The sequence below is a fragment of the Oncorhynchus mykiss genome, chromosome 27 (assembly GCF_057628025.1).
Source record: "Oncorhynchus mykiss isolate SJ-2025 chromosome 27, ASM5762802v1, whole genome shotgun sequence".
NCBI classification, from domain to species: domain Eukaryota; kingdom Metazoa; phylum Chordata; class Actinopteri; order Salmoniformes; family Salmonidae; genus Oncorhynchus; species Oncorhynchus mykiss.
This window is the reverse complement of record NC_143048.1, coordinates 36,527,207-36,552,858: the sequence shown is the minus strand read 5'-3', so window position 1 is coordinate 36,552,858 and position 25,652 is coordinate 36,527,207. Positions and strand designations below refer to the sequence as shown.

Sequence of the window (25,652 nt, the reverse complement as noted above, 5' to 3'; positions counted from 1 at the left end):
CTCTGTCTGTCTGTCTGTCTGTCAGTATGACTCTGTCTGTCTGTCTGTCTGTCTGTCTGTCTGTCTGTCTGTCTGTCTGTCTGTCTGTCTGTCAGTGTGACTCTGTCTCTCTGTCAGTATGGCTCTGTCTGTCTGTCAGTATGACTCTGTCTGTCTGTCTGTCAGTATGACTCTGTCTCTCTGTCAGTATGGCTCTGTCTGTCTGTCAGTATGACTCTGTCTGTCTGTCTGTCTGTCTGTCAGTATGACTCTGTCTGTCTGTCTGTCTGTCAGTATGACTCTGTCTGTCTGTCTGTATGTCTGTCTGTCTGTCAGTATGACTCTGTCTGTCTGTCAGTATGGCTCTGTCTGTCAGTCTGTCTGTCTGTCTGTCTGTCAGTATGACTGTCTGTGTGTATGTCTGTCAGTATGACTGTGTGTGTATGTCTGTCAGTATGACTGTCTCTGTGTGTCAGTATGGCTCTGTGTATCTGTCAGTATGGCTATGTGTATCTGTCAGTATGGCTCTGGGTGTCTGTCAGTATGACTGTCTCTGTGTGTCTGTCAGTATAACTGTCTGTGTGTCAGTATGACTCTGTCTGTCTGTCTGTCTGTCAGTATGACTCTGTCTGTCTGTCTGTCTGTCAGTATGGCTCTGTCAGTATGACTCTGTCTGTCTGTCTGTCTGTCTGTCTGTCTGTCTGTCTGTCAGTATGGCTCTGTCTGTCAGTCTGTCTGTCTGTCTGTCTGTCAGTATGACTGTCTGTGTGTATGTCTGTCAGTATGACTGTGTGTGTATGTCTGTCAGTATGACTGTCTCTGTGTGTCAGTATGGCTCTGTGTATCTGTCAGTATGGCTATGTGTATCTGTCAGTATGGCTCTGGGTGTCTGTCAGTATGACTGTCTCTGTGTGTCTGTCAGTATAACTGTCTGTGTGTCAGTATGACTCTGTCTGTCTGTCTGTCTGTCAGTATGGCTCTGTCAGTATGACTCTGTCTGTCTGTCTGTCTGTCTGTCAGTATGACTCTGTCTGTCAGTATGTCTGTCTGTCTGTCTGTCTGTCTGTCTGTCTGTCTGTCTGTCTGTCTGTCTGTCTGTCTGTCTGTCTGTCTGTCTGTCTGTCTGTCAGTATGACTCTGTCTGTCTGTCAATATGGCTCTGTCTGTCAGTATGTCTGTCTGTCTGTCTGTCTGTCTGTCTGTCTGTCTGTCTGTCTGTCTGTCTGTCTGTCAGTATGACTGTCTGTGTGTATGTCTGTCAGTATGACTGTGTGTGTGTGTCAGTATGGCTCTGTGTATCTGTCAGTATGGCTCTGGGTGTCTGTCAGTATGACTGTCTCTGTGTGTCTGTCAGTATGACTGTCTCTGTGTGTCTGTCAGTATGACTGTCTGTGTGTCAGTATGACTCTGTCTGTCTGTCTGTCAGTATGACTCTGTCTGTCTGTCTGTCTGTCTGTCTGTCTGTCAGTATGACTCTGTCTGTCTGTCTGTCTGTCAGTATGGCTATGTCTGTTAGTATGTCTGTCTGTCTGTCTGTCTGTCTGTCTGTCTGTCTGTCTGTCTGTCTGTCTGTCTGTCTGTCTGTCAGTATGACTGTCTGTGTGTATGTCTGTCAGTATGACTGTGTGTGTATGTCTGTCAGTATGACTGTCTCTGTGTGTCAGTATGACTGTCTCTGTGTGTCAGTATGACTCTGTGTATCTGTCAGTATGGCTCTGTGTATCTGTCAGTATGGCTCTGTGTATCTGTCAGTATGACTGTGTGTGTATGTCTGTCAGTATGGCTCTGGGGTTCTGTCAGTATGACTGTCTCTGTGTGTCTGTCAGTATGGCTCTGGGGGTCTGTCAGTATGGGTAGTGAGTACACTAAACCCTTTCATCCTCTACCATAAGCAGCAGTACTATATGATCAGTAGTACCACATGATCCAGTATAGGCAGCATTAGATGTGGGAAAATGGTATTAATACAAAGTAGCTTAGAGCTGGAGAAAGAAATAAAGAAATGACATCTCTGCTCTGTAAGGCATGCTGCCAAGGTCAGTAGAGAAGCAAGTGATTGGGAGGAATGCAGTGAAGGAGAGCAGAATGTTTAAACTAAAATGGGATTGTTAACATTTAGAAAAAAATCATTGAGTTCTAGAGTGAATACAAGGCGCTGATATACACATAGCCTACTGCTCTGGCTCCTCTGGACCAATCCACTGTGCCCTCATTGGCTGGTGGTTCCTGACGCGTAAGCACCTTCACGACTGAATGAAGAGCCCAGCCAGACCTCTGATTAACAGAGTGGAACAATGCCATTAGATGCTCTCATCAGCCAGATCGCTCAAGATTGACCTTGAAAATGGATGTCGGGAAATGCCATCAAAACCAGCCAGTAGGGGCAACACTATTACCAGAGGGTGTTGTGGATGGGGGTGACAGTTGGGCATTCAATCCCAGTGGTAGACACTTTTTTATTTTTTTATGCCCTATCCCAAAGTTTAACCCTTAACCATTCAGACCTAGGGTGTCAAATAAACTAAATTAGATGCTGTCTGAAATGTGGATAAACATCAGAATCTGAAGTCAAATTGGTAAAAACAGGAGATCTCGTTGCTTTCACACTATAAAACAATTACATGCCAACACACACACAGACACACTGTTTTGAATATTTAACAACACTGGTGAGCGACACGCATGACAAGATGAAAGACAGGAGGGAGGAAGGGGAGGAGGGCAGGAAGAGAATGGTATGAGAGAGAGGTCTCATTCTGTCTCAGCTGTGTATGCTAAGCTCAGCACCCAGGGGAGTAGGCCCAACTGTTATTATGCATGCTGCAACTCTCCAATAAAACCACATACACCTCAGAAAATACAGCCCAGTCAGCTCAGCAGGTCACGCAGTCCGTGTGTGTGTGTGTCAGGGTTTCTGTTAGCCGTCAGGACTAATAGCCGTTTTTTGGCCGATAAAAAAATTGAAAAGCCAATAAATAAAATTGCACCGGCCAATTGTCCAGGAGATGCTTTTTAGCCTACTCATTGAAGGAACTACTCATTGAAGGAACTACTCATTGAAGGAACTACTCATTGAAGGAACTACTCATTGAAGGAACTACTCATTGAAGGAACTACTCATTGAAGGAACTACTCATTGAAGGAACTACTCATTGAAGGAACTACTCATTGAAGGAACTACTCATTGAAGGAACTACCAGTCTATGAACTACATTTGACTGGTCCTGCTTATAGGTTAATTGACACAATTTAGTGGAATTAAATTGGCGCGTGTACAGTATATTCATTATGTATCTGATTTATCACACGCATACAGATATAGAGTGGAAAATCTGTCAGACAGCGTGAGAGCTGCTGCTACATGATCTCAAACAGCACATGCATAGGCAACAGATGGCAGGCTTCATCAGCACCTCACACAGCATAGGCAACAGAAGGCAGGCTTCATCAGCATCTCACACAGCATAGGCAACAGATGGCAGGCTTCATCAGCACCTCACACAGCATAGGCAACAGATGGCAGGCTTCATCAGCACCTCACACAGCATAGGCAACAGAAGGCAGGCTTCATCAGCATCTCACACAGCATAGGCAACAGATGGCAGGCTTCATCAGCACCTCACACAGCATAGGCAACAGAAGGCAGGCTTCATCAGCATCTCACACAGCATAGGCAACAGAAGGCAGGCTTCATCAGCATCTCACACAGCATAGGCAACAGAAGGCAGGCTTCATCAGCATCTCACACAGCATAGGCAACAGAAGGCAGGCTTCATCAGCATCTCACACAGCATAGGCGACAGAAGGCAGGCTTCATCAGCATCTCACACAGCATAGGCGACAGAAGGCAGGCTTCATCAGCACCTCACACAGCATAGGCAACAGAAGGCAGGCTTCATCAGCACCTCACACAGCATAAGCGACAGAAGGCAGGCTTCATCAGCACCTCACACAGCATAGGCAACAGAAGGCAGAATTCATCAGCATCTCACACAGCATAGGCAACAGACGGCAGGCTTCATCAGCATCTCACACAGCATAGGTAACAGAAGGCAGGATTCATCAGCATCTCACACAGCATAGGCGACAGAAGGCAGGCTTCATCAGCACCTCACACAGCATAGGCAACAGAAGGCAGGATTCATCAGAATCTCACACAGCATAGGCAACAGAAGGCAGGCTTCATCAGCATCTCACACAGCATAGACGACAGAAGACAGGCTTCATCAGCACCTCACACAGCATAGGCAACAGAAGGTAGGCTTCATCAGCATCTCACACAGCATAGGCAACAGAAGGCAGGCTTCATCAGCATCTCACACAGCATAGACGACAGAAGACAGGCTTCATCAGCACCTCACACAGCATAGGCAACAGAAGGTAGGCTTCATCAGCATCTCACACAGCATAGGCAACAGAAGGCAGGCTTCATCAGCACCTCACACACCTCTTTGCAATGAGCTGGAGGCAGAATGCATTTTAAAAACACACTTAATTGTTTGAAACCTGACTGTTTTACTACATATTATGAGGCATGTCTTACCTTCCTTTAAAGTAGCCAGGCCAAAATCAGACCATATCTGTGGAGGCAATTGTTTTATATCAACTTTCTTTCATTGTCCAGTAGCTAAAAGGCACAAACATAGTCATATTAGCAACCCATGCTAGATGTTGCATATTAGATCTCCCCTCTTTCTAAATGTCTAAAGGATATTTCAACCGCTGGCAAGCGATGGGCTTGAGACATTGTCCTCGCTAATTGCATTATGGGACAAACATTGGCAATTAGCCTAGGATACTGCCTTGTGCGCATTGCTGAACTTATAATGTGAAGAAATAATATCAACATTTTCAACTAAACGTTCTGATCTGGTGCATCAGACTCATTGCTTTTTACAAGTTCTTTGGTTGTATAAATTCTGGATTTATCATCCCACAACTGTCCCATTGTGTGTTTGGAATAGGCTATTTCTTTCTCGACTAGCTAACCCAATAAAATAATTAAACCTTCATACTATGGGGATAGTAGATTAATGTAGGTTAATGATTTTTCTTTTCGTTACTCGTCTTGTTAACACATTGTTGCATCCAAGACTTGAATGTTGTGGTAATACGAGTTACCATTATCTAAATGTGATTTCTGTCATTCTGAGCATCGTTGGTGGACGGCTTCAATCAGGTTACGCACGCAATCCATATGAGTCTGGTAAATTTATCAAAATGTCTGGTCATTTAAAATGCTGCCGGTCTTATGGCCAGAGCCACATTTTCCTAACGGAAACCCTGGTATGCGTGTGTTTGTGCGTGTTGGTTGTCCTAGTGTGTATATGCACTCGTTCACCGTGTATGTGAAATAATGTACAGAATATTTAATATTCTATGTCTAACAAAACAGTGCCAGAGAGACTTAGTAAATAGTAAAGTTGTATTTTTAAATTAAACTGTCTAAAGGCATGATGTCAACAGAGCTGATATAATCACAGAGAGCAGTGTGAGTCACAAGGCTCAAGTTAGACAGACATCACACTTCATTAAACAAATCTGACTTCCCACACTTACATTATGTAGGTCTGTGTGTGCGCAGTCTGTGTTGCCTCACTGTGGGCTGAACCTGATCGTCACACCGACACCAGCAGAGTGTGATGTTCTACCAGCACCCTGGAATCTATTTCTGCTGAGTGACGATCACAGCAACACATCACTGTCAGCCGAAGAATTAGACTGCATTAAAACAGTGACACAGTGAGTGTGTGTGTTAGGACATTGGCACATTTGTTGCTGTTTTAGCTCTGTACTACAGCACATCGTATCTGAAATACAAAGTGCAGCTATAATTTGAGGGGATTTTCATCAATATAAGTTGAACTGTACAGCACCTTTTGTACATGGTCCCCCTATTTTAGGGGAACCAAAAGTATTTGGACAAATTCAGTTATGGGTCGTTCAATATGACTTCAATCACTGACTGCGCCCCTTTAAAAACAGTGGCCTTGCACTGAAAAAAATGACTTGAAAAAAAATAAAAAAGAGAAAAGTGGTGCGTGCATATGTATTCACCCTCTTTGCATATGTATTCACACCCTTTGCATATGTATTCACACTCTTTACATATGTATTCACCCTCTTTGCATATGTATTCACACCCTTTGCATATGTATTCACACTCTTTACATATGTATTCACCCTCTTTGCATATGTATTCACTCCCTTTACATATGTATTCACCCTCTTTGCATATGTATTCACCCCCTTTACATATGTATTCACCCCCTTTGCATATGTATTCACCCCCTTTACATATGTATTCACACCCTTTGCATATGTATTCACTCCCTTTACATATGTATTCACCCCCTTTACATATGTATTCACACCCTTTGCATATGTATTCACCCTCTTTACATATGTATTCACACCCTTTGCATATGTATTCACCCTCTTTACATATGTATTCACCCCCTTTACATATGTATTCACCCTCTTTACATATGTATTCACCCTCTTTACATATGTATTCACCCTCTTTACATATGTATTCACCCCCTTTACATATGTATTCACCCTCTTTACATATGTATTCACCCTCTTTACATATGTATTCACCCCCTTTACATATGTATTCACCCTCTTTGCATATGTATTCACACCCTTTGCATATGTATTCACACTCTTTACATATGTATTCACCCTCTTTGCATATGTATTCACACCCTTTGCATATGTATTCACACTCTTTACATATGTATTCACCCTCTTTGCATATGTATTCACTCCCTTTACATATGTATTCACCCTCTTTGCATATGTATTCACCCCCTTTACATATGTATTCACCCCCTTTGCATATGTATTCACCCCCTTTACATATGTATTCACACCCTTTGCATATGTATTCACTCCCTTTACATATGTATTCACCCCCTTTACATATGTATTCACACCCTTTGCATATGTATTCACCCTCTTTACATATGTATTCACACCCTTTGCATATGTATTCACCCTCTTTACATATGTATTCACCCCCTTTACATATGTATTCACCCTCTTTACATATGTATTCACCCTCTTTACATATGTATTCACCCTCTTTACATATGTATTCACCCCCTTTACATATGTATTCACCCTCTTTACATATGTATTCACCCTCTTTACATATGTATTCACCCCCTTTACATATGTATTCACCCTCTTTACATATGTATTCACCCTCTTTACATATGTATTCACCCTCTTTACATATGTATGCACCCTCTTTACATATGTATTCACCCTCTTTACATATGTATTCACCCTCTTTACATATGTATTCACCCCCTTTACATATGTATTCACCCTCTTTACATATGTATTCACCCTCTTTACATATGTATTCACCCTCTTTACATATGTATTCACCCTCTTTACATATGTATTCACCCTCTTTACATATGTATTCACCCTCTTTACATATGTATTCACACCCTTTACATATGTATTCACCCTCTTTACATATGTATTCACCCTCTTTACATATGTATTCACCCTCTTTACATATGTATTCACCCTCTTTACATATGTATTCACACCCTTTACATATGTATTCACCCCCTTGCATATGTATTCACCCCCTTTGCATATGTATTCACTCCCTTTACATATGTATTCACCCCCTTTGCATATGTATTCACTCCCTTTGCATATGTATTCACACCCTTTACATATGTATTCACACCCTTTGCATATGTATTCACTCCCTTTGCATATGTATTCACACCCTTTACATATGTATTCACCCATTTGCATATGTATTCACTCCCTTTGCATATGTATTCACTCCCTTTACATATGTATTCACCCATTTGCATATGTATTCACTCCCTTTACATATGTATTCACTCATTTGCATATGTATTCACTCCCTTTGCATATGTATTCATCCCTTTGCATATGTATTCACCCTCTTTACATATGTATTCACCCCCTTTGCATATGTATTCACCCCCTTTGGATATGTATTCACCCTCTTTACATATGTATTCACCCTCTTTACATATGTATTCACTCCCTTTGCATATGTATTCACCCATTTGCATATGTATTCACTCCCTTTGCATATGTATTCACCCCCTTTGGATATGTATTCACCCTCTTTACATATGTATTCACCCCCTTTACTATGAAGCCCCTACATAAGATCTGGTGCAACCAATTACCTTCAGAAGTCACATAATTTCTTAAATAAAGTCCACCTGTGCACAATCTGTGTGTCACATGATCTGTCACATGATCTCAGTATATATATACATCTGTTCTGAAAGGCCCCAGAGTCTTCAACACCACTAAGCAAGGGACACCATCAAGCAAGCGGCACTATGAAGACCAAGGAGCTCTCCAAACAGGCCAGGGACAAAGTTGTGGAGAAGTACAGATCAGGGTTGGGTTCTAAAAAAATATGCGAAACTTTGAACATCGCACGGAGCACCATTAAATCCATTATTTAAAAAATGGAAAGAACATGGCACCACAACAAACCTGCCAAGAGAGGGCCGCCCACCGAAACTCGGACCAGGCACAGAGGGCATTGATCAGAGAGGCAACAAGGAGACCAAAGTTAACCCTGAAGGAGCTGAAAAGATCCACAGTGTAGATTGGAGTATCTGTCCATAGGACCACTTTAAGCCGTACACTCCACAAAGCTGGGCTTTACGGAAGAGTGGCCAGAAAAAAAACATTGTATGAAGAAAAAAACAAGCAAACACATTTTGCATGCGCCAAAAGAAAAGTGGGAGACTCCCCAAAAATATGGAAGAGGTCAGATGAGGTTAGATGAGACAAAAATTGAGCTTTTTAGCCATCAAGGAAAACGCTATGTCTGGCACGAACCCATCCCCTCTCATCACCCCGAGAACACCATCCTGCTGTGGGGATGTTTTTCCATCGGCAGGGACTGGGAAAGTGGTCAGAATTGAAGGAATGATGGGTGGTGCTAAATACAGGAAAATTGTTAAGGGAAACCTGTTTCAGTCTTCCAGAGATTTGAGAGTGGGACGGAGGTTCACCTTCCAGCAGGACAATGACCCTAAGCATACTGCTAAAGCAACACTCAGTTGGTTTAAGGGGAAACATTTAAATGTATTGGAATGGCCTAGTCAAAGCCCAGACCTCAATCCAATGGAGAATCTGTGGTATGACTTAAAGATTGTTGTACCCCAGCAGAACCCATCCAACTTGAATGAGCTGGAGCAGTTTTGCCTTGAAGAATGTGCAAAAATTGGGGTGGCCAGATCTGCCAAGCTTATAGAGACATACAGCAGCTGTAATTTCTGCAAAAGGTGTCTCTAAAAAGTATCGACTTTGAGGGGGTGAATAGTTATGTACACTCAAGTTCTCTGTTTGTCTTATTTGTTGTTTGTTTCACAATAAAAAATATTTTGCATCTTCAAAGTGGTAGGCATGTTGTGTAAATAAAATGATACAAACCCCCCCCCAAAAAATGAATTTTAATTTCAGGTTGTAATGTGGCAAAATACCAAGGAGGCTAATACTTTCACAAGTTTCCAATGTACATGTTTGCCCAAGGTAGAAGTGCTCAGAAATAGGTTTTCCGGTGTTCAGTGTATAATCAGAGAAAGGCCAGCAGGATACATACATTATGTCCCGTTCTCATCTCAACCCTCTGAGGAGAACAGGCCAAGTCACAGTGTGACATGCATCCATCTCTCCACTCACTCACACATACAGAAACTGGACACGCAGATGTGAGGCAGACGGACTGGGGGCAGATTTCAAGAGCAAGATGGCTGTCAAAATACACACACACACACAGCTCAGAGGGGTCAGGTCTGACATCCGAATAAACCATACTCAGGCTAGAGCCCAGCCAGGCACACAAGCAGGTTTACCAACAGTGTGTTTGTATGTGTGTGTGTGTGCGTTGGTGCACTGTCAGTGCTGTAAACTAGGTGTCTGTCTGTCACTCAGTGAAGGTGCATGCTGAAGGCGTCTCTGAGTCTGAGTCTCTCAGAGTGTGCGTGTGTGATTGGAGTAAGGTAAATTGCTTTTTGTGCTGCAGTAGCTTGCTGTCAGCATGTGTGTGTGTGTGTGTGTGTGTGTGTGTGTGTATGTGTGTGTGTGTGTGTCAGTGTTAATCATTATTTTGGGTTAATACTAATTCAGGAATGTTGGTATCACAAAATCAATGATATTGAGCTGGGCTCTGTATACTTCAGATAGACTCAAGACCACACACACAGCATATTGTAACCTGTGAACACACAGTGGTGTAAAGTACTTAAGTAAACATAATTTAAAGTACTACTTAAGTAGATTTTTGGGGTATCTGTACTTTACTATTTATATTTTTAACAACCTTTATTTCACTACATTCCTAAAGAAAATGTACTTTTTACTCCATACATTTTCCCTGACACCCAAAAGTACTAGTTACATTTTGAATGCTTAACAGGACAGGAAAATGGTCCAATTCAAGCACTTATCAAGAGAACATCCCTGGTCATCTACTGCCTCTGATCTGGAGGACTCACTGAACAGAGAACATCCCTGGTCATCTACTGCCTCTGATCGAGCGGACTCACTGAACAGAGAACATCCCTTGTCATCTACTGCCTCTGATCGAGTGGACTCACTGAACAGAGAACATCCCTGGTCATCTACTGCCTCTGATCTGGAGGACTCACTGAACAGAGAACATCCCTGGTCATCTACTGCCTCTGATCGAGCGGACTCACTGAACAGAGAACATCCCTTGTCATCTACTGCCTCTGATCGAGTGGACTCACTGAACAGAGAACATCCCTGGTCATCTACTGCCTCTGATCGAGCGGACTCACTGAACAGAGAACATCCCTTGTCATCTACTGCCTCTGATCGAGTGGACTCACTGAACAGAGAACATCCCTTGTCTTCTACTGCCTCTGATCGAGCGGACTCACTAAACATAAATGCTTCATTTGTAAATTATGTTTAAGTGTTAGAGTGTGCCCCTGGCTACCCATAAAAAAAACAAGAAAATGGTGCCGTCTGGTTTTCTTAAAATAATGAATTTGAAATAGTTTATTTAACCAAACACTTCTAGAGTTTTACTCAAGAAGTAAATTTACTGGGTGACTTTCACTTTTATTTGAGTCATTTTCTATTAACGTATCTTTACATTTAGTAAGACAACTGGATACTTTTTCCACCACTGGAACACACACAAACATAACCTATGAACACACACATTTGTTTGTAAATATTGCATTACCCATCTCACATGTATATGCTATACACGATATCTTCGCCCAATGCCACTTTGACATATGTGTGTGTGTGTGTGTATGTATATATAAACTCAGCAAAAAAAGAAACGTCCCTTTTTCAGGACCCTGTCTTTCAAAGATAATTCGTAAAAATCCAAATACCTTCACAGATCTTCATTGTAAATGGTTTAAAACACTGTTTCCCATGCTTGTTCAATGAACCATAAACAATTAATGAACATGCACCTGTGGAACGGACTTTAAGACACTAACAGCTTACAGACGGTAGGCAATTAAGGTCACAGTTAAGAAAACTTTGGACACGAAAGAGGCCTTGCTACTGACTCTGAAAAACACCAACAGAAAGATGCCCAGTGTCCGTGCTCATCTGTGTGAACGTGCCTTAGGCATGCTGCAATGAGGACTGCAGATGTGGCCAGGGCAATAAATTGCAATGTCCGTACTGTGAGACGCCTAAGACAGGGCTACAGGGATACAGGACGGACAGCTGATCGTCCTCGCAGTGGCAGACCACGTGTAACAACAACTGCACAGGATCGGTACATCCGAACATCACACATGCGGGACAGGTATAGAATGGCAACAACAACTGCCCGAGTTACACCAGAAACACACAGTCCCTCCATCAGTGCTCAGACTGTCCACAATAGGCTGAGAGAGGCTGGAATGAGGGCTTGTAGGCCTGTTGTAAGGCAGGTCCCCACCAGACATCACCGGCAACAACGTCGCCTATTGGCACAAACCCACCGTTGCTGGTCCAGACAGGACTGGCAAAAGGTGCTCTTCACTGACGAGTCGGGGTTGTGTCTCACCAGGGTGTTGGTCGGATTCATGTTTATGTTCGAAGGAATGAGCGTTACACCGAGGCCTGTACTCTAGAGCGGGATCGATTTGGAGGTGGAGGGTCCGTCATGGTCTGGGGCGGTGTGTCACAGCATCATCGGACTGAGCTTGTTGTCACTGCAGGCAATCTCAACGCTGTGCGTTACAGGAAGACATCCTCTTCCCTTATGTGTAGAGGTCGACCAATTAATCGGAATGGCCGATCAGTGTTTTGCCATGGCCAGCGAAAAGCCCGGATCTCAATCCCATTGAGCACGTCTGGACCTGTTGGATCGGAGGGTGAGGGCTAGGGCCATTCCCCCCCAGAAATGTCCGGGAACTCACAGGTGCCTTGGTGGAAGTGGGGTAACATCTCACGGCAAGAACTGGCAAATCTGGTACAGTCCATGAGGAGGAGATGCACTGCAGTACTTAATGCAGCTGGTGGCCACACCAGATACTGACTGTTACTTTTAATATTACCCCCCCCCCCTTTGTTCAGGGACACATTATTCCATTTCTGTTAGTCACATGTCTGTGGAACTTGTTCAGTTTATGTCTCAGTTGTTGAATCTTGTTATGTTCATACAAATATTTACACATGTTGAGTTTGCTGAAAATAAACGCAGTTGACAGTGAGAGGACGTTTGGCTTTTTGCTGATATATATATATATTCTTAATCCATAGATTTACGTGTATTTCGGGTATATGTTGTGAAACTGTTAGACATTACTGCACTGTCGGAGATAGGAGCACAAGCATTGCTAAACTTGTGTATGTGACAAATACATTTGAATTCACACACACACACACACACACACACACACACACACACACACCATGCTCTACCAATTGAACCACACGGGCCACACCGCTATTCTTTCCTGTCTTTCCTTCTCCTTGTCCCCTCTCTCTTTCTCCGTTTACTCTGTGTTCTTCCAGGGAATGTGTTATTCATTCTGTTTATCAACTTAAGGAGATGGATCTCACACACACAACTGCTTATTCAGGAAAACAGATCCACTCTGACTCCTCCTCCTTCCGCCTTCACAGCAGTGTGTGTGTGTGTGTGTGTGCCGGCATGTGCGTGTGTGTGTGTATGAGAGCGAGAGAGACACCACCCCCTGTATAGAGAGGTGGCTTGTAGAACATTATTGCATCTTCACACCGATAGGATAGAGTTACCAAAATGCCATGTGGAGTTAAGAGGTAGCCACCAACCAGACCACATGACCTATTACATGGCATGTTTGTATCAGTGTGTATGTGTGTGTTTGAGTGACAGCCTGCCAAAGACAGTCAGCTTATGTCCCTGGTGGCCTGGCCAAAGCACTGAGTCAGCAAAGGTGCGATCTGCATTATTCAGCAGGTGTAGCCAAGGTGTTAAAGAGATGCCTCACTGGAGAGGCTAACTTTGCTAAATGGACCAGCACAGGTAAGGGCCTGAAGAGAAAGGGGATGTGCTAGCCGAGCATCCTTTCGGTTACTGGCCCAACGCTCTAACCACTAGGCTACCTGCCGCCACTAATAGTCCTATAATAACTACAACCTAAAACTTATTACCTGGGAATATTGAAGACTCATGTTAAAAGGAACCACCAGCTTTCATATGTTCTCATGTTCTGAGCAAGGAACTGAAACGTTAGCTTTCTTACATGGCACGTATTGCACTTTTACTTTCTTTTCCAACACTTTGTTTTCGTATTATTTCAACCAAATTGAGCATGTTTCATTATCTACTTGAGAATAAATTGATTTTATTGATGTATTATATTCAGTTAAAATAAGTTGTAATTGTTATTATTACAAATAAAAATATATATATATATATTTAAATCGGCTGATTAATCGGTATCGGCTTTTTTGGTAATAATAATCGGTTTCGGTATCGGCGTTGAAAAATCACAATGGTCGACCTCTAATATATACACACACACACACACACACACACACACACACACACACACACACACACACACACACACACACACACACACACGCACGCACACGCACGCACACACACACACACACACACACACACACACACACACAAACATTTTTGGTTTTCCCCATTAGTAGGGCTAGCTATCTTTCGCGCTTCCTTTCCCTCCCTCTCTCTCTCTCCCTGCGCTCTTCCTTTCCCTCCCTCTCTCTCTCTCCCTACGCTCTTCCTTTCCTCTCCACCTTTCTTTCTCCCTCCCTTTTTTCTCTCTCTCTCTGAGGATGTTTCTATAGAGGGTATCAGAGCATGTGAATAAATGAATTAGCTTCGCCACAGTGTTCGTGTAACCCCCTCACTCTCTGTGTTAATGGACATGAATTTGTCATGCTTAAAAGAAACACACATGCCCGTGCACACACAAACAAACTCCGTCACACGCAGTCATACTTTTTCACCCCCCTAAGTGCGGCGAATGGAGCAGGCCACACACCCTGTGGTGTTTTGGATTAGCCTAGAATTGCTCCTTTATGGGGGGTTATGGGAATGTATCTAATGTACTTTTATCCTCTTTGCCCTAGTTTGTGTGTGTGTGTTAGTGAGTGAGGCATTCTTTATCTACTGGTAAACCTCCAGTGTTGTCCCATGAAGTTGACTCATACAGTTGAAGTCAGAGTTTACATACACCTCAGCCGAATACATTTAAACTCAGTTTTTCACAATTCCTGACATCTAATCCTAGTAAGAAATCCTTATCTTAGGTCAGTTAGGATCACCATTTTATTTTAAGAATGTGAAATGTCAGAATAATAGTAGAGAATGATTTATTTCATCTTTTGTTTTCATTCATCATTTTCCAAGTGGGTCAGAAGTGTACATACACTAATTTAGTATTTGGTAGCATTGCCATTAAAATTGTTTAACTTTGGGTAACCTTCCATAAGCTTCAACCAATAAGTTGGGTGAATTTTGGAGCAGAGCTGGTGTAACGGAGTCAGGTTTGTAGGCCTCCTTGCTTGCACACGCTTTTTCAGTTCTGCCCACAAATGTTCTATAGGATTGAGGTCAGGGCTTTGTGATGGCTACTCTAATACCTTGACTTTGTTGTCCTTAAGCCATTTTGCAACTTGCAGGTTGTGTCGATATCGGACTTGTTTTACTGTGGATATAGATACTTTTGTACCAGTTCCTCCAGAATCTTCACAAGGTCCTTTGCTGTTGTTCTGTGATTGATTTGTACTTTTCACACCAAAGAACGTTCATCTCTAGGAGACAGAACGCATCTTCTTCCTGAGCAGTATGACAGCTGTGTGGTCCCATGGTGTTTATACTTGCATACTATTGTTTGTACAGATGAACGTGGTACCTTCAGGCGTTTGGAAATTGTTCCCAAGGATGAACCAGACTTGTGGAGGTCTACAATATTTTTCTGAAGTCTTGGCTGATTTCTTTAGATTTTTCCATGATGTCAAGCAAAGAGGCACTGAGTTTGAAGGTAGGCCTTGAAATACATCCACAGGTACACCTCTAATTTACTCAAATTATGTCAATGAGCCTATCAGAAGCTTCTAAAGCCATGACATCATTTTCTGGAATTTTCCAAGGTGTTTAAAGTCAATGTAAACTTCTGACCCACTGAAATTGTGATACAGTGAATTATAAGTGAAATAATGTCTGAAAACAATTGTTAGAAAAATTATTTGTGTCATGCACAAATTAGATGTCCTACCGACTTGCCAAAACTATAGTTTGTTAACAAGAAATGTGTGAAGTGGTTGAAAAACGAGTAAATGACTCCAACCTAAACGTATGTAAACTTCCGACTTCAACTGTAACTCTTATATTATGAGGAATCTGCTGAAATCATTCTGTTCTGATGATTCTTATTTTAGGCTCTCCAGATTTACGTCAAGCTACGGAAGTGGCCTTTAAAAATGCCAGTGTTAAAATGCTCTGTGTGTGTGTGTGTGTGTGTGTGTTAGCTCAAGTGCAGCTAATGGAATTAAACCAATCAAAGCCCCGCTCTATTCTCTCTATCTCTGCAGAGATGGATAAAAAACATGTAAAAAAGCGAGAGAGCGAGAAAGACTCTAAATAAGAGTTTCTCTGGGTTAGGGATTCCTTCCTGAAGCATTTATACTAAGCATGTGACTTCAGCGGCAGCGTGACTCGAAGCCACAGTTACCACTTCACTCAAACGTCTACTAGACTGACAGGACCAACCAGGTCACTCTCATCCGTGCCTGCCTGCCTGCCTGCCTGCCTGCCTGCCTGCCTGCCTGCCTGCCTGCCTGCCTGCCTGCCTGCCTGCCTGCCTGCCTGCCTGCCTGCCTGCCTGCCTGCCTGCCTGCCTGCCTGCCTGCCTGCCTGCCTGCCTGCCTGCCTGCCTGCCTGCCTGCCTGCCTGCCTGCCTGCCTGCCTGCCTGCCTGCCTGCCTGCCTGCCTGCCTGCCTGCCTGCCTGCCTGCCTGCCTGCCTGCCTGCCTGCCTGCCTGCCTGCCTGCCTGCCTGCCTGCCTGCCTGCCTGCCTGCCTGCCTGCCTGCCTGCCTGCCTGCCTGCCTGCCTGCCTGCCTGCCTGCCTGCCTGCCTGCCTGCCTGCCTGCCTGCCTGCCTGCCTGCCTGCCTGCCTGCCTGCCTGCCTGCCTGCCTGCCTGCCTGCCTGCCTGCCTGCCTGCCTGCCTGCCTGCCTGCCTGCCTGCCTGCCTGCCTGCCTGCCTGCCTGCCTGCCTGCCTGCCTGCCTGCCTGCCTGCCTGCCTGCCTGCCTGCCTGCGTGCGTGCGTGCGTGTGTGTGTGTGTGTGTGTGTGACAGGACAAAAGGTCTCATTCAGCTGAGGTAAAGCTCTATCTTCAGAGTGACCGAGGCATCAGTCTTACACTCTAATTGAGTCAGCTATTAGACATAGACAAACACAGTAATCTCTCACACACAATTGTGACTGGCTTCCTGTCTTCACATGAACACGTCGTCAATTCTGGCATTTTCTCCATCATTTCTGTCAATTGATATAATTCAGAAGTCCACTACACAGCAGATAACTCTCAGGAGGGGAAAGAGGATGAGGGAGAGAGAATGCTAGAGAATGAGGGAGAGAGAACGCTAGAGAATGAGGGAGAGAGAGGAACAGTGAGAATGAGGAAGAGAGAGAGGATGAGGGAGAGAGAAAGCTAGAGAATGAGGGAGAGAGAACGCTAGAGAATGAGGGAGAGAGAACGCTAGAGAATGAGGGAGAGAGAGGAACAGTGAGAATGAGGAAGAGAGAAAGCTAGAGAATGAGGGAGAGAGAAAGCTAGAGAATGAGGGAGAGAGAGGAACAGTGAGAATGAGGAAGAGATAGAGGAACAGTGAGAATGAGGAAGAGAGAGGAACAGTGAGAATAAGGAAGAGAGAGAGGAACAGTGAGAATGAGGAAGAGAGAGAGGATGAGGGAGAGAGAAAGCTAGAGAATGAGGAACAGTGAGAGGAACAGTGAGAATGAGGAAGAGAGAGAGGATGAGGGAGAGAGAAAGCTAGAGAATGAGGGAGAGAGAGGAACAGTGAGAATGAGGAAGAGAGAGAGGATGAGGGAGAGAGAAAGCTAGAGAATGAGGAAGAGAGAGAGGAACAGTGAGAATGAGGAAGAGAGAGAGGAACAGTGAGAATGAGGAAGAGAGAGAGAGGATGAGGAAGAATGAGGGAGAGAGAGGAACAGTGAGAATGAGGAAGAGAGAGAGGAACAATGAGAATGAGGAAGAGAGAGGAACAGTGAGAATGAGGAAGAGAGAGAGGAACAATGAGAATGAGGAATAGAGAGAGGAACAATGAGAATGAGGAAGAGAGAGGAACAGTGAGAATGAGGAAGAGAGAGAGGAACAATGAGAATGAGGAAGAGAGAGGAACAGTGAGAATGAGGAAGAGAGAGAGGAACAATGAGAATGAGGAATAGAGAGAGGATTGGGGAATCACTGTAGAATGTCACTAAATTCATGCATCATGCAAAAAGAAGTAGACAAATGCATAAAGGAACACACAGCATGATCAGCACTTTGTCCTTCTCATCAGGCAGTTAGAAATTGATGTCATGTCAGCTTTATTTCTGTCAAACTAATGGAGTCCCCTCCTCTCACCTCCCCTCTTTCTCTCTCGCTCTCTCTCCTCGTCAGCTGTATGTATAAATTGAGGAACAGCCTCAGCTTCTTTCCTCCACGTACCCTCTCTCTCTATATATATCTCCTTGTCAGCTGTAAGTTGAGGGCCAGCCTCTCAGGTCTTTCTATCCCCATCTTTCACCTGTTTACCCAATTTATCCCCCGTTCTCATCCCTACATCGTCACTGTTCTCCATAGTGTCGTCAGATGGCTCTGGTCCAAAGCTGACAAGGCACTAAGGTGACATCTTCTCTTAGCTTCACTCCTCTCTTCTGCTCTTCCTATCTTCTTACAGATTCATCTCCCTGAAAACTACAGAAAGAATGGCACTCTAATAACACAGATGCTAAGCACACACACACACACACACACACACACACACACTCTCTCTCTCTTTGCTCTTCCATCGTCAGTTCCATTACTCAGTGTTGGCAGGTGTCTTCAGCCTATCCACGCCACCCTATTGTCTGCATAGAGGAGAGGAAAACACAGCCTGCCAAAGTCTAGGGGCGGGGGCTCTTTAGCTGTTACAATTTGGCATGGTGTGTGTGTTAACTGGGGATTCCCTGGGAGGAGTGATCCTGTAATGTTGTGTGTGTGTAGGGTTGTCCCAGTTTAACTCATTCTAACCAATGACTCATGAGTTTCTGGAGTTCAGACGACTTTACAGACCCCCTCCCTTCCCTCCACAAAGGAGACACACGCCCAAGTGTCAACCTATAGACCATCAAAATCACTTCAGAACCATACTGATCAAGTCCACATGGTTTGGAGAGTCTTTCACTCCAGTGGTAGAGTATGTGAGCATAGCTGCATGTGTATGTGTGTGTTTCGCCTTGGAGAGACAAGGCCCCCCAGTCCCCAGACTCAGCCAAGTCTAATAACATCGCATACTGACACAATTCAGCCCCTATAAAATCTGTTGAATTTGTTTGCCTGATTCTGTTTAATCTTTCCCCAAATTCCACTTTCTCTGTTTGTCCATGTTTTCTTTTTTCCCAGTATTTTAAAATCAAAATCTCACTTTTTTCAAAGAAAAACAACAACATTTGATGTTGTAAGTCCACAACCCTGCTTAAACCACATCAGGAGACCATTTTAGGTCTGAGAAAAATAAAAAATCTATTATATATTTTGGTGTGTAGTTACACTGTATTGCAACTGTGCACCAGCAAGAGACCATAATCTGGTTAGCGATGTTCCTGTAGCAAGAGACCGTTGTCTGGTTAGCGATGTTCCTGTAGCGAGAGACCGTGGTCTGGTTAGCAATGTTCCTGTAGCAAGAGACCGTGGTCTGGTTAGCAATGTTCCAGTAGCAAGAGACCGTGGTCTGGTTAGCAATGTTCCTGTAGCAAGAGACCGTGGTCTGGTTAGCTATGTTCCTATAGAGCTCATATGATTGCATAATTTGCTAAACAAATGGCCACTGAATGATGCAAATAATGATATTCTGCCAGGTAGGAATAGGCTACTTTGTAGTTAACATTTAATTGACAAGGTTTTGGGACAACCTTTACAGCTCTACCAGAAAAATGGTTAACGTAAGCATAATTGCTAATGGCTAAACAAAGCACACGTGCCATTTCAGAAAGTTGCAGACAAATATGATTCACTGATGTATTTTGTTTATGATAACTTAGACGAATTAATGCATTTTCATTATCACTTTCTTGGATAGTCCATCTGAAGCTGCCCTACAGACAATCAGTAACAATTCAACCATAAACTGTACTAACCCTAACCCTTTTCTTAACCATTTCACGAACCCTAACCTTTGCAAGCAGTTACTTATTAACAGATAGTATGACCATGTGTAGAGCATCTACAGATGGGCTATCTGACTATCCCAAAAAAAGTGACCACATAAATTCAATACATTTAGTTCATTTCCTACTACACTGAACCAAATTAACAGTTATGGACTTTAAGGAAATCAGTCAATTGAAATAAATTCATTAGGCCCTAGTCTATGGATTTCACATGACTGGGAAAACAGATATGCATCTGTGGTTATGTGGACACCTGCTCGTTCAACATCTCATTCCAAAATAATGGGCATTAATATGGAGTTGGTCCCCCTTTGCTGCTATAACAGCTTCCACTCTTCTGGGAAGGCTTTCCACTAATGTCCGAACATTGCTGCGGGGACTTGCTTCCAATCAGCCACAAAGGCATTAGTGAGGTTGTGCACTGATGTTGGGCAAACAGGCCTGGCTCGCAGTCGGCATTCCAATTCATCCCAAAGGTGTTCGATGGGGTTGAGGTCAGGGCTCTGCCTAAAACCCCAAACAGCAAGCAATGAAGATGTAGAAGCACGGTAGCTAGGAAAACTCCCTAGAAAGGCAGGAACCTAGGATAAACCCTAGAGAATAACCAGACTCTGAGGGGCGGCCAGTCCTCTTCTGGCTGTGCTGGGTGGAGATTATAAGAGTACATGGAACAATAAGGCCAGATTCTTCTTCAAGATGTTCAAGCGTTCATAGATGACCAGCAGGGTCAAATAATAATCACATTGGTTGTAGAGGGTGCAACAGGTCATCACCACAGGAGTAAAAGACAGAGAGAGAACAGCAGGTCTGGGACAGGTAGCAAATCCGGTGAACAAGTCAGGATTTCATAACCGCAGGCAGAACAGTTGAAACTGGAGCAGCAGCACAACCAGCTGGACTGGGGACAGCCAGGAGTCATCAGATCAGGTAGTCCTGAGGCATGGTCCTAGGTCTCAGTTCCTCCGGGAGGGAGAGAGACAAGCTCTATACCACTCCAGCTGATGCTTGGCATTGCGCATGGTGATCATAGGCTTGTGTGCGGCTGCTCGGCCATGGAAACCCAGTTCATGAAGCTCCCGACGAACAGTTATTGTGCCGACGTTGCTTCCAGAGGCAGTTTGGAACTCAGTAGTGAGTGTTGCAACCAAGGACAGATGCTTTTTAGAATTTCTTTGATTGTGCAAACCCACAGTTTAATAAGCTGTCCGGGTGGCTGGTCTCAGACGATCCCACGGGTGAAGAAGCCGGATGTGGAGGTCCTGGGCTGGCATGGTTATACTCGGCCTGCGGTTGTGAGGTCGGTTGGACGTACTGCCAAATTCTCTAAAATGACGTTGGAGGCAGCTCATGGTAGAGAAATGAAACATTAAATTATCTGGCAAGAGCTCTAGTGGATATTCCTGCAGTCAGTACGACAATTACACGCTCCCTCAAAATGTGAGACATCTGTGGCACTGTGTTGTGTAACAAAACAGCACATTTTAGAGTGGCCCTTTATTGTCCCCAGCACAAGATGCACCTGTGTAATTATCATGCTGTTTAATTGGATTCTTGATATGCCACACCTGTCAGGTGGATGGATTATCTTGGCAAAGGAGAAATGCTCACTAAGAGGAAAGAAAACAAATGTGTGCACAAAATTAGAGAAATAAGCTTATGGAACATTTCTGGGATCTTTTATTTCAGCTCATGAAACATGGGACCAACACTTCACATGTTACGTTTATATTTTGTTAAGTATAAGTTCAATACATGTTGGAATGTTGAATTCCATTTTAATGTCTGGATTCCATGATTCGGAGCAGATTTTATAGGGCCCTAGAGAAGGCCACTGAGATCACCAACGGTCAGAGGACACCGCCTAACAGAGTTTCATTCCATCCACCCTCCCTTGCATTCGGGAACAGCCTCCTTTACATTCGGGAACAGCCTCCCTTGCATTCGGGAACAGCCTCCTTTACATTCGGGAACAGCCTCCCTTGCATTCGGGTACAGCCTCCCTTGCATTCGGGAACAGCCTCCCTTGCATTCGGGAACAGCCTCCCTTGCATTCGGGAACAGCCTCCCTTGCATTCGGGAACAGCCTCCCATTCTCCAGCAGACGTTGAAGTCTAATCAGACTGTTGTCAATGTGTGTGTGTGAATGTGTGTGTTATGTGCATGTGTGTGTTATGTGCAAACACTCTTTGACACATTAGATTTGCTCTGAGACCCACAGCGGAAGAAGCTTTTGATTAAAGAAGAGAAAGAAAGATGGAGAGATTGAGGAAGGAATAAGCAAGAGCAAGATTGATGGTGGGGGTAGATGTATGGAGTGATATTAAATGATGTAGACTAGATAGTGGGAGATAAGAGGAGAGAATGAGAGAGAAATATTAAATGGAGTGGTGGGCCTCCTCTGAGGTCTATCCTTTATAGGGTCGTTACTAAATTAAAAACCCTTTGATTTGACCAGAGGAGGTTGGGAGTTTGCCATTGAGTATGCCTGGTTGTGTGTGTTGCATTAGAGTGGTTGATCCTAAAAGTCAACAGGGGGTCGGTCCTCTGTAACAAAACATCAAAGTATTCTCACACTTTCATTTTACTCCTGCGATTCACATTCAGATTAGGATATTATGTCTGATCACTAACAATGTAGAGTACGTATAGAGGCGTGATCTAGAGCCAAGGTGGCGATTTTTAATCTGAGGGCATCCTGCTATTGACAAACGTGTTGAATTATGCAACAGAACGTGACAACAACAGTAATTAATGAGGCAGTCACCAAAAACTCCTAACTTCATTATGTGTCTGTGCCAGTAAAATGTTTCATGTGTTAGAATTCAGTAAATAACAATTGAATTATATATATGTTTGGAGTATCTTCTTTCATTGTCCAACTGTTGCATTTATTACAATTGATATTAGAACCTTTTAACAATGTTGATGAGCGTTGCTCATGTACACACACACACACACACACACACACACACACACACACACACACACACACACACATCAGAAGTACAGAGAGGTGGGAGAATTGACTGAATCCAAACACTAAGGATCAGATCCACCTCGCAACACTCAGACCCAGTCCAACAAAATCCTTAGGATGGGCCTTCCTCCCGCCCCTTCGTTGAGAACCATTAGTTGACACAGCACAAATACATACACTTATGAGTTTGATGTGAACCTGGGCCTAGTGCAAGTTTCCCAAAGTCGTCGCCCCCCGGGTGCACGTTTTGGTTTTTACCCCTAGCACTATACAGCTGATTCAAATCACCAACTCATCATCAAGCTTTGATTATTTGAATCAGCTGTGTTGTGCTGGGGCAAATAACAAAATGTACACCCTGGGGGCAGGAAACCCTGGGCTAGAGCATGGGTCCAGAGGCCAAAATGATACTCTGGTATTTTCTTGTTTCTCCGCCAAGAAAGAGGCTCACAAGCAGGCAGCTGTATGTGATGAGAGACAGCCTGTTATAGTCAGTCTGCTGAAGATGTGGCTGTAGTCTCCAGGCCAAACTAAATGACACCTGTGGGTTGTTAGTGTTACTGTGGCTCTAGAACACTGAGGACAACCATGTCAACAAGGTAGCTATGACCACAGGTCAGAAAAGAACACAGAACACTGAGGTCAACAAGGTACAGTGGGGCAAAAAAGTATTTAGTCAGCCACCAATTGTGCAAGTTCTCCCACTTAAAGAGATGAGAGAGGCCTGTCATTTTCATCATAGGTACACTTCAACTATGACAGACAAAATGAGATAAAAAAATCCAGAAAATCACATTGTAGGATTTTTTATGAATTTATTTGCAAATTATGGTGGAAAATAAGTATTTGGTCACCTACAAACAAGCAAGATTTCTGGCTCTCACAGACCTGTAACGTCTTCTTTAAGAGGCTCCTCTGTCCTCCACTCGTTACCTGTATTAATGGCACCTGTTTGAACTTGTTATCAGTATAAAAGACACCTGTCCACAACCTTTTCTGGATTTTTTTTCTCATTTTGTCTGTCATAGTTGAAGTGTACCTATGATGAAAACTACAGGCCTCTCTCATCTTTTTAAGTGGGAGAACTTGCACAATTAGTGGCTGACTAAATACTTTTTTGCCCCACTATAACTATGACCACAGGTCAGAAAAGAACACAGAACACTGAGGACAATGTTACGGTGAATCTAAAACACTGAGGCCAACCAGGTCAACAGGGTAGCTATGACCACAGGTCAGAAAACTCAACTGGTATGCTCTCTTCTCCTGCTGCCTGTGCCCTATATCCTAAATGATGTCTCTCTCCCCCTCTTCTTTCCCTGGCCCCACGCAGCTCATCTGTCTTCCCTCCCCCGCTGTCTCTCTCTCAGACAAAGTAACAATAGAGTGTCTAGGTCATTTGAACAGGTCAACACAGGAAGCTGACTTCCGTGGTGTAGGCAGGTCGTTCATCACCACTGACTAAGACATACACACCACTAGATGAAACAACATCTAGGCTTCTCCTGACAGGCCACTTATGACATGGACTATATTCTATATTCACCTTAAATTGTTTCAATTACAATTGAGTAATGTTTATTTAGATATCTTAGAATGTATTGTAGAAGTCTGATTGTGTCTAGGCCTAATCATCCAACATATCTGTAACAAAACAATTGCCAGTACAAACCCATTGTGATCAAAATATTCAATTCACTAATAATACTGACCATACCCATTATAGGCTACAGCCAGTCTGCCCAAAACACCAGTTGCTTTGTTGTTGAAACACTTGTTATGGTTCTTTCATACAAAACAAATGCACACATCAAAAACTGGGACTCACCATGTTGCCTCACGTTAGAAGACCGCACCACCTTGGCGGACACTACCTGGCCTTGTGTGCCCCGGGTAAAGCCCACGAGCAGCGCGAGCAACAGCGCCAGTGCCACGCGCCCAGAGCTGTTCATTCTATCCGTGGAGGTTACACACTAAACTAAAATCCCAAGCGTGGAAGAACCACCTATTGTTCTGAAAAGAGACCAATTAGCTACTTTTGCTTTCCCTGGAGACTCAAGTAAAAGTTTTCTTAAAACGTTCGTGCTGTTCACATCATTTCTCCCGAGTCGCTTTTCACAGAAGACTGGAGCGACCTGCCTGTCTCAAACTCACCATACACCAGCCCCGCCGCTACAGAATGCAGAGCAGGTTCATATATTCATGTCCACAGACAAGTACGGGCGCCGATTTTTTCTATCGCTTTACCGCGAGTTAATCCACACTGGTAATGGCATGTGAAATTATCCTCTTTAGTTCAATTTCTCTGATATCAGAGCGAGCTCGACATGCTTTCCAACAATTTAACTTCAAGGCTGAGAGTGTGTGTGTCTCTCACTGTAGCTCTACACGCGCGCTGGTTTGTGTGAAACTTCAGTCGGTGAATTGATCAGAGTGGAGGATTGTCCCGAGGATTGTCCCGTTTACGCGAACCGGGACAAGGAAATAGACCAGAAGGAACATTTTAGCAGCGACAAGGAAACTTTAGAGGTAAAGTCAGACACACACTCACACAGAGTGAGAAGGACACAGGAAGGAATTTTTCATCGAGAAGGAAACTTGATTGGAGGCGAAATAAACTGGGCACTGACAATAATACAGTATTTACTCGGCGGGAATTTGTCCAGGGAAGACATTAATTCACTTGTTGAAGCGGCTGATGAATAAGTGAGACCATATCTGACACTGTTCATCATTTCACAATTTCACTGAGCAAATGCAACCATGTCTATAACA

General features: G+C 43.8%; 1 protein-coding gene across 1 annotated transcript in view; it reads right to left on the bottom strand.

Moving 5' to 3' along the window:
- The window catches only part of LOC110507975 (platelet-derived growth factor D), a 75,180-nt gene extending 49,745 nt beyond the window's left edge, over nucleotides 1-25,435 (bottom strand). Inside the window, exon 1 of the mRNA XM_036965549.2 lies at nucleotides 24,706-25,435. Coding sequence (XP_036821444.1) covers nucleotides 24,706-24,829 — 124 coding nt within the window. The 5' untranslated portion in view covers nucleotides 24,830-25,435. The remainder of the gene's footprint in view (nucleotides 1-24,705) is intronic.
- Between the last annotated feature and the right edge of the window lie 217 nt (nucleotides 25,436-25,652).